Source organism: Phacochoerus africanus, chromosome 15 (assembly GCF_016906955.1).
Source record: "Phacochoerus africanus isolate WHEZ1 chromosome 15, ROS_Pafr_v1, whole genome shotgun sequence".
NCBI lineage: Eukaryota > Metazoa > Chordata > Mammalia > Artiodactyla > Suidae > Phacochoerus > Phacochoerus africanus.
This window is the reverse complement of record NC_062558.1, coordinates 11,990,783-12,004,175: the sequence shown is the minus strand read 5'-3', so window position 1 is coordinate 12,004,175 and position 13,393 is coordinate 11,990,783. Positions and strand designations below refer to the sequence as shown.

At 40.9% G+C, this 13,393-nt stretch overlaps 1 protein-coding gene across 1 annotated transcript in view; it reads right to left on the bottom strand.

Moving 5' to 3' along the window:
- The window catches only part of ELP3 (elongator acetyltransferase complex subunit 3), a 106,745-nt gene that overhangs the window by 47,009 nt on the left and 46,343 nt on the right, over positions 1-13,393 (bottom strand). Inside the window, exons 8-10 of the mRNA XM_047760810.1 lie at positions 12,790-12,951; positions 9,808-9,934; positions 1,273-1,466 (exon numbers count right to left, since the gene is read on the bottom strand). Of these exons, the coding sequence (XP_047616766.1) occupies positions 1,273-1,466; positions 9,808-9,934; positions 12,790-12,951 (483 nt within the window). The remainder of the gene's footprint in view (positions 1-1,272; positions 1,467-9,807; positions 9,935-12,789; positions 12,952-13,393) is intronic.

Sequence of the window (13,393 nt, the reverse complement as noted above, 5' to 3'; positions counted from 1 at the left end):
TTTTCTTCTTCTTTTTATGGCTGCACTTATGGCATATGGAAGTTCCCAGGCTAGGGGTCACAGCAGAGCTGCAGCTGCCAGCCTACACCACATCCACAGCAACACCAGGTCTAAGCTGCATCTGCATCATATGCCATGGCTTATAGCAATGCTGGATCCTTAACCCAATGAAGGAGGCCAGGCATCAAACCCACATCCTCATGGATGCTAGTCAAGTTATTAACCTGCTAAGCCACAATGGGAACTCTAATGCAAACGATTTTGAAAGGTGAATTTTCTATCCACTATCTCCTTAATATTTTTAACTGAATTTTAAGAAATAGAGATCATTAAGCAGTTTAGGTTCTTAATGTGGGCCAATCATTTTAAAAATTTAAGAAAATCAATACACTGTGGCAGAAATATGTATAGCCTTTGACCTTTAAGCAAATTCATAATTATATATCCTTGATACTTTTCCTTTACTTGACAGTTCTGCTTTCTATTATTAATAGCACAATCTCTGTGTTCAGTGGAGTACTAGTCACAGCAGCTAACTGGACAGCATCTGCCAGTCCCCAGTTGACTTTGTATTGGTAATAATGGAATCTGGGCAATTTTTGGCAGGGTGGTGGAAATGTGCCTTAATGACCAGGAAACACAGAAACGGCTTTGTCAGGACTGTAGGTAAATAGGTAAATTTACGGCTTCTAAATGTTTTCTTCAAAGTTATGTTTCTAGTCTAAAAAATGTTCACAACTGTAAATGAGATCTTAGTTTCTCACTCCTAGGGGGGAAAAAAAACCTGTTAAGATGATTTCCTTCACACCATTAGGAATACACCACTCTTTCCCCACGTTTACATTAATATCTGTAAAGAATGCTTATTGCTACTCTTTTTCATCAGAGGCTCCAGAACAAGGAAATCAGATACATGGTTATAGGTCTTCCTCCCACACTCGTTGCTGTATCTGGATTGAAGCAGATCTTTGAAAAAGGAAATGCTAATCTAGACAGATCATCAGCTCCTGGAACCAAACACCATGCCTACCTGCCATCATCCTCATCTCCTGGCTCGTGGATGAATGAACACAGGAATAAATGTGATACTGGCAAAGTGGCTTGGACCTGCTATTCTTTCATTTTCATCCTACTTACAGATAGCATTCTAGGTGTCCCATTTTTAATTAAAAAAATTCAAACCCTTCAATTTGCACTCAGACTGTTCTCATTGGAACTGTGGACAGAAAGACCTGTCACTGATTATTTCTGGCACAGAAAATAACACAGTACCTCTGTACTCGGTACACTCGAGTCCATGGGGGTACAAGGGCCAGGATCCGGGCCACCAATTCAATCAGGTCACTGGGAGAGTAACTCTTATATCTTCCTGATTTCCACAGCTCATAAAGCCCAGTTCCACGAATCACCAGGGTAGGGTAGAGTTTCAAACCATCGGGACGAAAAGCAGGGTTCTCAAAAAACTCCTGTGAAGAGAGAAAGTGACTTCTCCATTAGTTGGGCAGAGGTTACTCACAGTAAGGCTGCAATTCTGGACTGGTTTCTCTCACACCTATTTGGTCCTTAGACTGCCCTTCCTTTCCATCAAGTGAGGGAAGGCAGACAGAATAGAAACTCACCATTTTTACAGTCTTCACCGGAGCAAGATATGTGTGTGCTGGACGGCCAAGCCCTTGCTAACCCAGCCCCTGTCCGCTGCCACGCTGTCACGGCACGCCACCCTCACCACCTCGCCTTTCTGCCTCTGCAGAGGCAATTTCCTCCACCTGGAAATTTCATCAGTTTTTCTTCATCGAGCTAATCTTAGGTCTCAGCTCGAATGCCAATTCTTTAGAGAGGCCTTCCTGACCTTCAAATACAAATTGTTTCATTTGAAACAATTTTTTTGGAATTCTATATTATTGCTTTCTTAACATCATCACAGTGACAATTTCTCTGATGCCTGCCTTCACCTTTCACCTCCAGACCGTCTCCTCCTTTAAAAATGGAATACAAAAAAAAAAAAAAGGCAGTTCCCATTGTGGCGCAGTGGAAACCGACTAGTATCCATGAGGATGAGGTTCGATCCCTGCCCTTGCTCAGTGGGTTGGGGATCAGGCACTGCCATGAGCTGTGGTGTAGGTCACAGATGTGTGGGTCAGATCCCGAGTTGCTGTGGCTGGCAGCTACAGCTTCAATTCAACCCCTAACCTGGGAACTTCCATGTGCCACAGATGCAGCTCTAAAAAGCAAATAAATCAATAAATAAATACTGGAATACCTTTAGCTGTTTAAGCTTTTGAAAGTTCTGACACCGATCATCAGCTGGCCTGCAAACCTACAATGTTTACTAAATAGCCCCCTGCAGAAAAAGTATGCCTACCCCTGGATATGAGTATTTTGTCCTCAGGACAACTGGCACCAATCCTAACCCAGGTAGACACTGCCATTCATTATCTGGCCACTGAGCAATACATCTGATTTGTCTCCTCTGACACAGTCATTTCCTGTGCTGTATCGTCCCCGCTGGCTGCCTTATTTCTTGACTTGGGATGGAGCAAGGAGACACAGGCATTCTCCTTCCCAGGACTCTGCAGTGCCAAGCTGCTCTTATCTTGCTTTTGCTTGGCATGTGATGGAGGAGTCAGGGTGGACTCACACAGCTCCCTCTCACCCTGATCCCAGCGCTGGCATCTATGCAGCCAGCGGTACTGCATCTGTGAACTGTGAAAATGCTTTTTTATCCTGTGCTACATTTTTCTTGCAGAGATTTCTATTGTTTAACTTGCTTTTCAAAGAAATATGACTATAGACTTTTCGATCTCTCTCATTGATTTCTGTTGTAGTCTTAAATGCTATAATCTTTGTGCACCATTTGCTCTTAGGGCTATTCTACTGCAATTGTAATTTTCTCTGTAACATTTATATATTAAAGATTCATCACATCTGTAATAAATATTCTATAGCCATCCACAAAGGGTATGTATGCAAGTCACTCTACCTAGTCTGCATCCATACTGGAACAAAGGATTTCAGTAAATTACTTCTGGTTACTTACATAATAAATTTAGGAGACATGTGGGCTGAAATACTTCTTTCATAAGAATATTGATGAATAGAATTAGTTTTGGACTTCTGGTTAAACATAGAGAATTAAAATATGTGGAGTTTTTTCCCTTCGTGTTCAAAATCATACTAAAATAACAGCAAATAATTTTTTCAAAAGCATAAACCCAGAAGAACAAAGAGAACATCAGATGAGACAGGAGGGGCAATAAATTTTGGCAAGACAGAAAATGGAAGACTGGTAAATGACTTTGCAAATGAAGAAAACAGCAAACATACTATATGCACAAGGGGGTATGGATGAAAGAGTAGCTCAGTCACATCAGAGTCCCAGGAAAGCTCATGGAGCAGAAGTAGCAGGAACCAGGCAGGATGCAAGAGAGCGTGGGAGCAAAGTCTGTACACAGAGGGATTTGCCCCTATTCCTTAGTCCTTCTATAGGCAGTCACCTACCTGTTCATTCCCTGGAGAAACTAAAAGTCACTGGACTCTGAGATTCCAGGTACAAAAGAAGATCTGGGTGAGGATCAAAGCTTGAAAACAGGAAGATAAAGTGAAAGCCAGCACAGTGACTGGTGGACTCCTGCCCAGTGCTTTGGACGCCAGCAGCCAATTTTCTGTGACCTACACACTCTCCCCAAGAAAGAGAGAGTTCACCTCTGGTTTAATCAAATGGCCCTAAATACGAGTTCAAAATACTGACATATGGGAATCCCCTAAGGAAAGGAGGGCTTATTGCATGATCATCCCACAGGCATCCCAGCAGATAGCCACAAAGAGCTTGGTTTTTCAGCCCCTTACTTTTAAAGTTGACCATTTGGCTAAGGATTAGCAGATACTTGGAGCAAAGTCTAGAACATGAAGGTCAAACCAAAACAAAAAGACAAAAAGGAACTTGGAAGAAACAGAGGCATTGCATGAAGGAAAAATAAAACTTAAAAAAATCCTATAATTCCTTTAGAGAGATAAGATATATTACACCCATAGAACAATAGGATGCTACAGAAAATCAAACAATGATAATATAAGAACTCTTGGAAATTAAACCTATAACAAAAACATCTAACAGGAAAATTGAAAGATAAAGTGAGAAAATAATAAGCAGAAAAAGAAGACAGATGAAAAAGAATATGCATAATAGGAGTTTTAGAAAGAGAACACAGAAAATGAAAGAGGAAAAACACACAGTAGTACAAGGAAATTTCTCAGATGACAGAGTCCTTCAAAACATAGTATGGTTAATTTAAAAAAACTTTTCAGACATACCCCTGCGAATTTTCACAACATATAGGACAAAGAGAAGGTCCTAAAATTTTCCAGAGTAAAAAAAAAAAAAAAAAAAAACAGGTAATAGGGTAATACATACTACAGGATTAAGGAATAAGAACATTATGCTCCTAAACAGCACTACAAGAGCTATATGACAGTGGTCCAATGTCTTTAAAAAACGAGGGGAAATAATTTTATAGAATTCTTGAAGAGTAATGGTAGAAGAGAGACATTTTTAAGCATGTAAAAAGCTCACTTCCCATGATGAACTGTCTCTTAGAAAGCTTCCAGGGAATGTGTTTCAATAAAGGAATAAACCAATAAAAAGCATTAACTTGGTTTCCAAAACCAAAGGATCTAACCCTAGAGAGTAGAGTTGAGGAGCCCTCAGGAAGAGCCCTGTGAACCAGGCACAGAGAACTGCCAGTCTAGTGTGGAGCTAGAAGATAAGACCTCCAGGAGCTATGTCTCCGGCCTAAAAAAATAATTAAGAGGAATTCTGGAACAGCATAAATGAATCTGACTAGGAACCATGAGGTTGTGGGTTTGATCTCTGGCCTCGATCGGTGGGTTAAGGATCCAGCGTTGCCGTGAGCTGTGGTGTAGGCCGGCAGCTGTAGCTCCGACTCGACCCCAAGCCTGGGAACCTCCACAAGCCTGGGGTACGGCCCAAAAAGCCAAAAAAAAAAAAAGGGGGGGGGGAATCTCAGAGAAGACCTGATAGGCATGCGCAAGAGAAAGAGAGAGAGGCTTTAACACCCAGAAGGCACATCTGAAGGTTACAGCAACTCAGGTAACTGATAAGCAAATTTAAAAAAAGACATTTTTACTGTCAATGCTAGGAAAAACAAAAGTTATTTAAGAAAAGAAAGTATAGCATAGTATATTACTTGGTTCCATGTGAACCATAATAATTTACATAAAAATTGTAGTGTAAACATTGACTACTAATGTCACTAAAATAGTGACTTAACAACATTGGGAGAATGGGAAGAGAGTTAAAAGAATTAACAGGTTAGGAGTTCCCGTCGTGGCGCAGTGGTTAACGAATCCGACTAGGAACCATGAGGTTGCAGGTTAGATCCCTGGCCTTGCTCAGTGGGTTAACGATCCGGCGTTGCCGTGAGCTGTGGTGTAGGTTGCAGACGCGGCTCAGATCTCGAGTTGCCGTGGCTCTGGCGTAGGCCAGAGGCTACAGCTCCAATTAGACCCCTAGCCTGGGAACCTCCATATGCCGCGGGAGCGGCTCAAGAAATAGCAAAAAAGGACCAAAAAAAAAAAAAGAAAAAAAGAATTAACAGGTTATAAGAGAATCTATCTACTGATAATCAGAAAAAAGCAAGCCAAGCAATGGATTGAAGAAAACAGCGGTAAATATTAGGACCTTCCCCAAGCCCACCAACAGCTGAACGCAGCAGAGGACAACTGTGTTTTGAGACGACTCCTCAAAGACTCAGTGGATTTTCAAAAATTATTTAATAACAATTTTACTAACTAATACCTTTTATATTATAAAGATAAAAATTACTTTAGTAAATATCATTCTGGTAGCCATGTGGATGATACATTAGAAGAGAACATTACTGTGGCCATGTGACTTAACTAAGCTGTTTACCTCTGCAGTGAGCTGACAAAAGCATCAACTGTAAAGATGTGGCAGTGGGGATGAAGAGTAGGAGACAGCTTTGAAAGATATTCAGAGGGAGTGGCAAACAGGACTTCTTGTCTGATCACATACAGGGTAGTGGGAGCAGTGACAACAGCAGCAGCAAAGATGTACTGAACCTCACAATGCACCAGGCATTTTTCTCAGTGTGCTGAATGTATCATCTCTGCCAATCTTCCCAAAAGCTTCATTTCAGAGATGAAACTGTGGAACAAACTATAACCACCCGCTACTAAGTGGTGGGACCAGGAGTCTCAAACTAGGCCCAGTCTGGCTCCAGAATCCAAATAGGGGAAAAAAGAAGGCTTTTTTTTTCCTTCTGCTTTTTAGGTCTGCACCCGAGGCATATGGAGGTTCCCAGGCTAGGGGTCCAAGAGGTGCTATAGATGCTGGCCTACGCCACAGCCACAGCAACACAGGATCCGAGCTGTATCTACAACCTACACCACAGCTCATGGCAATGCCGGATCCTTCACCCACTGAGCAACACCAGGGATTGAACCTGTATCCTCATGGATGCTAGTCAGATTCGTTAACCTCTGAGCCACGACAGGAACTCCAAAAAAGTTTTTAAAGTGTAAAATGTACTGCCTACTAATTTAGGAAAAGTTGTGAATTCCAAATAGGCCCAAACAAGATTTCCTAAACAAAAACTAGTTTTGAAATTTTTCAGTAAAATTTTTATGGAAATATATCTTAGATATAGAAAAGTACACAAAACTTAAGTGTATGAGAGATTTTTACAAATCATGTAACCAGCACCCAGATATTCAAATCAAGAAAAATACACATTACCAAAACCTTAGAAGCCCACCACATGTCTGTTTCCAGTTACAATTCCACCCAAAGCTTTTGAACTTCATGTTAATAGAACTGTATGTTCGGTCATCTTTTGAACCTGGTTTCCTTTGCTCAATATTATGTTGAGTAGAATCAGCCATGTTGGTGCATGAAGTCATAATTAATTGACTCTTACTGTTTTATAGTATGTCATTGTTTGACTACATTGCAACTTATTTATACATTCTGCTTTAATGGACATGTGGGTTGTTCCCAATCTGATGATAGTACCCACAGTAATTTGTGACCATGTCTTTTATAAATATATGTGTCCATATGCGTAGGGGTAGAATTGCTGGGTCATGGAGTATGCATATATGTTCAGTTTTAGCAGATACTGTCCAACAGTTTTCTAATATGATGTGCCAATTTATATTCCTGCTAGCAGTAAATGAGAATCCCAGTTGTTCCATACTCTTACCAGCACTTGCTATTGTCTTTCTTAATTTTAGCTATTCTTAGCTACTCTGACAAATATATAGTAGCCATGCTCTATAATTTTAAATTTCATTTCCTTGAAGATTAACGACTTTGAGAACTTTTGAATAGTTTTATTGAATATTTGAATATCCTGTTTGTGAAGTGCTTGTTCAGGTTTGTTATTATTTTTTCCCATTATCCTATGAAAGCAATCTATAAATTAACTTTTCAGAGAATTTTCCTCTAGAGAGAAATCAAATTTCTCATTTTAGCTCTATTTTGTCACTCATTTGCTAGGTTGCAAAGGCATATGGTCTACTCATATTCCCTGTGGGTTTCTTTGAGAAGATTATAAACAAGCAGATAAAGCTGTTTACATGAAGGGTGTCTTTGCAATATTATTTCTTAACTATTCTTTATTTTAAAGACACTATAGGAAAATGAATAGTGAGATTCAGCCATTTGCTATTACTTGACATGTCTTTTTTTCCAAGGGTACTTAAAGTTATGAGTTCTGGCTATATCACTGGCCCACCTAAGCTATATTAAAGAAAAGTGTGTCTTAGGTACCTTTAGGGCTTGAAGTCTGAGTACTCAGCTAAGAGTACTAATGAGAAGATATTAGATTTCATGTCTATTATACAGTCAATGTGGGGAAATTAGTAATATCTGTGAACATGTGAATTAATGCTGTCTTATAAATGGGACTTTAGCTGTAATTCATAGGCTTAGAAATAATAAAAATATACTTTAAAAGAATTATTAACTTCATAAATAAGGCATGATAAATTCTACTCTAATAATCAGAGCAAAATAAATGTATTTTTGTGGATGAAATAACTTGATAATTATTTTCATCCTCTTCTCTAAAAGGATATCCCTGGAGTTTCCTGGTGGTGCAGAAGGTTAAGGATCCAGTGTTGTCACTGCTGTTGCTCGGGTCACAGCTATGGCATGGGTTTGATCCCTGGCGGGAACTTCTGTGTGCTGTGTTTGCAGCCATAAGATAAAAGGATATCCCTCAGGCACTTTCCTTTCCCTACCTGAGAATCTGAAGGAAAATAGAGTTTTGACCAATCCCATTTCCCAAGACAACATGAATCAAGCTAACATGTGAGAGTAAAACCAAGCCCCAGAATTAGGTATAAAAATTCAAAGAAAAGAAGACTAGAAGAAAACAGAACATTTTCTTTCACTGTTTAATGAAATCCTGGAAGAAAAAGGCAGTTCTAAGCTTAGAAGTATTGAAGAAATCATCACTAGATAAATAAGTAAATAAGACAGATCTGACAACAGAAACAAAAGTAAATGGCCAACGTTAGGTTGGGGAAAATATTTGCGTTTTTTTGGGGGGGGGAATATTTTTAACAAATATAAAAAGCAATGAATCCATAATGTCCTTACCTAGAAAGTTCATATAGTTAATATTAAAAATATTCATATTCAATTGAGTAGTCAGAGGACAAAAACATACAATCCAAAAAGATGAAAGAATTATACACATTAAATACAAACCTGAAAATTTATTACTTATAATTACAAAATACAAATTTTTTTTTTTTGGTCTTTTTGCCTTTTCTAGGGCTGCTCCCTGGGCATATGGGTGTTCCCAGGCTAGGGGTCGAATCGGAGCTGTGGCCCTACGCAAGAGCCACAGCAATGTGGGATCCGAGCCACGTCTGCGACCTACACCACAGCTCACGGCAACGCCAGATCCTTAACCCACCGAGCAAGGGCAGGGATCAAACCTGCAACCTCATGGTTCCTAGTTGGATTCGTTAACCACTGTGCCACGATGGGAACTCCACAAAATACAAATTGAAATGGCACTTTTATCCAACAAACCAACAAAAATAAAAACATTAAATGTATGTATGTGTATGTGTATAAAATACATAAACAGGAGAGAATTATTTGAGGAAAAAGATAACTCTGCTAAAATGCGTATAAATTGTTACAACCTTTGGAAAAGCAACTAATTGATATGGTTAAGATTCTTAAAGTGTTTATACTTTCACCTGTTAATTCTACTCTAGGAAATGTATCCTAAAGGAATAATCCTAAATACTACAAAAACTTATAGGCATAAAACAGTTTACATGCAGTCTATTTATAATATCAAAAATTAATAACATCTTCAGTTTAAAAAAATGTTGGAAGTGGTTCAGCAAAGTGTGGCCAATTTATCCAACAGAAATTAAGCATTTAAGCATGCTCATATTTTAACAGAGACCAGGCAATAACAGGAACAAATGCTTGTTATAATGTTAAGTGAAAAAGCTATGAAAATAATTACCTGTCATACATGTTAGTTTTGTCTGTGTGTACAGATGTAAAAACCACCTCATGCCTTAAAAAAGCTAATGCATAAGGAAGTCCCGGGAGTGAATTACAACATGAGGGTTTTATTTGGTGTTGGGGCTGTAAGTGACCCCTCCTTTCTACTCTGTTACAATGAGGATGTACTGCTTTAATACTGTGGAGAAAACCAACAGTAAATAATCAAAAAGAGCAGAGAGGGCAGAGGCAGCATGCAGAGGCACGCTCCAGGAGTTCAGGACACTTACCGTAAACTGTTCAATGTCTCTTTCAAGTCCCACATTTGGCAGATCAGGCATCATATGAGCCACAACTTTGAAACCAGAATCTTTGGCCAGGTGAAATGACTCACAAACTGCCTTCACAGTGTGGCCCCTGAGAAAAGAAAAGTCACTACCTGTTACACAAATACATGAGTACAAGGAACAGAAGGAAAATGATCTCTGAGACATGTAGCAGCAGCTCCACAATAAAGAATAATATGGTTAGGGTAAAAGAAATCCTAGAAAGACATTTCTACATCTCCACCTCTGAGAAGGCCTGGAAAAGATAATTCTACTTCTGAGCTGTTTCTCAGAATCCCCTTATGCCCCTACTCAAAGTTCTGACAGTAAGTAACTGGGGGTAACAAGAGTCAATGTAAATTCAAATTATTTGGTTTGGCAGCATCAACGCAAATAAGCTTGCTAGTGTAAATAAGTAAAAAAACAAGAATAATGAGGGAGTTCCTTGGTAGTCTAGTGGTTAAGGATTTGGCATTGTCACTGCTTTGGCTCAGGTTTGATCCCTGGCCCAGGAAATTCCGCATGCCACAGGTGTGGCCACACACACACACACACACACACACACACACAAAGAATAATGAGCTCAAAACCATGCAGAAGCAACATCTTGTTCTGCTCTCTCTTTTTACAAATAATTTCACTTGGAGAAAGAGAGGGAGGGAGGAGGGATGGGAGGGAGAAGAGGAGAAGGAAAGGAGAGGAGAGAGGGAGAGAGAGATATCTATATGCAAAGTAGATTTCACTCTGGTGGGTTGGAGAGTCCTAAAAAAAAGTAAGAGATGATTTAGTGACAAGACAAACTCACTTGGGGGCAGCAGGATAAATCATCTTAACATTTTAATGCTACACCCAAGGAAGAAACAAACCCTAATAACAGTTTGGGGCTACCATAGACTGAAGCCCTGTGTCAATCCTTTCACCACTGAGACGTTCCCATTCACCACAAAAAAATCCTAGAAACCATGGACTCCATCCTACTCTGTGAAGGTTCCCATCCATTTCCATGGCTTCAATCTCGAATGGCTTTTTGCTAATGACTTCTCCACTTACAGCTGGGCCAGGCCTCTTTTGTGACACCACACCCAAATATCCTACACTCCAAACTTGCATTGGACAATACTGTAGTCACGAGGCACATGTGTTATTCAAGTTAAGCTTTTTTTTTTCCCCCCATCTTTTTAGGGCCACACCTGAGGCACATGGAGGTTCCCAGGCTAGGGGTTGAATCAGAGCTGTAGCTGCTGGCCTACACCATAGCCACAGCAATGCCAGATCCAAACCACATCTGAGACCTACACCACAGCTCAAGGCAACGCCAGATCCTCAACCTACTAAGCGAGGCTAGGGATCAAACCTGCATGCTTGCGGTTACTAGTCAGATTCATTTCCACTGAGCCATGATGGGAACTCCTCAAGTTTATCTTTAATTAATTAAAATGAAAAATTCAGTTCCTCGGCTGTGCTCTCACAGTGGACAGTACAGGTACAAAACATTCCAGTCACTGTGGAATGTTCTGCTGGGCAGCCCTGCTCTAAAGCAAACCTTCAACTGGTTGTTCTACAGGTATCTAAAAAGTCAGTTTATCCAAAATGAAACTCATCTTCCCTCCAAGCCTCACTACTACCCATTCCCTCTTACCCTCATCTCCATTCAGTCACCAAACACTTCTTTTCAGGATATTATTTCTTGCTTAAATTGCTGCAATAGCTTCTTACCTGGTCTCCCTTCTAGACTGTTCTTCATTCACCCTCACACTGAGACCCCCAAAAAGCGATGTTTCTAAAATGCAAATATGCTATTAGCACAACTCAGCTTGCGGCCTGTCCTCGGATTAAAGCCCAGACTCGCTGGGCTGACTCCTAGGGCCCCTCTGCTTACCCTTTTCAGCCTCACCTCTCACCACTCTCCCACCTCACGCTCTGCACTCCAACCAAACGAAACCACTCAGATTCCCTAAATGCACCATGTGCTCCTGTCCTCTGGAGTTTTCTCGTATTTTAATTTCTGCCTGAAACAATCTTCCTCTTCTCCACCTGACTTCTGGTACTCTTCCTGGAAGTCTCAGCTTCGATGTCATTGTCTTCAGGAAGTTTTCCTGACCTTCGAGAGACTTTCCACCTCCAAGGCACCTCTCCAGCACAGTCTGGGTTACTGCAGCAGCTCAACCCACGTTCTGGTATCAAACCTTCCCCTACAAGAATGCACCTGGGTCAAGGTAAGCTTTCTCAAGTCAGAGATCCATCAGATTCTTCCTGTGCTCAAAAATATTTCATAGACCTCTATTACCTCAAGGGAAGGGTTCACCCCCCTCAGCCTGATTCTTCTTGGTTGTTTCTAAGATGTTGACTTGTGCCTTTCTCTTTACTTCCATATCTGAGCACCACCCTCCACCATGTCTACCGATTAAAATGAAGCAGCCTTTAAGGTCCAGATCAACATATACTTCCTCCTTGAAGCCGGAATGTCATATGGCTCTATCGAACTCCTTCCTCTCCTTCCTTAGACTCCCAAATGTCTCCAAGTTTATGCCCATCACCTCACTAGCCTTTCTTTCACCACCCTGCCAACTGGTATTTGGTTTGTAAGAACGAACGAACCTCTTCAGCCTCATCCTGGCTTCCTTCTTGTTCAGACCTTTTTGTTTGTGCCTATTCTCCTTGGCCTTCTCTCCTACTTTAAACTACCAACCCTGAGCCCTGCCTTCTGCTTTCCATATGGGAAAGGCTCTTTTGACGAGACTAGGAAGAGAGATGAGCATGTTTATAAGCTACTGGAAAAGAGCCAGCAGAGAAAGACTGAAAAACTCAAGGATGGAGAAATTAAGCAGATGGAAGAATGACCCTGGCAAGGAGGGGACCTAGACCTCTGCCTCAGACGGGGTGGAACACAGATCTAATCAGTGGGGGAGAGGAAGGCTTGTGCAAGACTATTTGCCACCGTCTTACCGGTTGGTATCTCTGGCCACGTCCTCATAGACACTCTGCACCCCAATCTCCAGCCTTGTACAGCCATAGGTCAGCATGTCACTCAAATGCCGCTTCATGCAGTAATCTGGTCTGGTCTCAATAGTAATCCCAACGCACTTGGTGAGGCTTCTCTCAGAATACCTGTTAAGCAAACCGAAGGTAAGCAACCTGATACAACTTCAGGACATTCGCTCTCATTTAAAGGACATCTTCCCCTTGTCTTCCCAGCTTTAGCCCAGTGGTTAAGAGCATGGGCTCTGGAGCAAGACCGTCTGAGTTCAAATCCTGGCTCTGCTACCTCCTAACTATGAAAACAGGGATGTTATTAACCTCTCTGTGCTCCAGGTTCATTATCTGCAAAATGAGGATAATAGTCCCTACACCTCATGGGATGGCCGTGACTGAGCCAGCACAGTAATGCTATCATCACCATTATCATTATTATTCTCCTGCAGGGTGCTGCAACCATCATCTCCTGAAAGCGGTGATTTCAACTGTGAAAACCCCACTTTCCAATTCCTAGCAACGATTTCTCATGTAAGTGAAAGCCAGCTGCATTATTTATTTTCCACTCCATATTTTA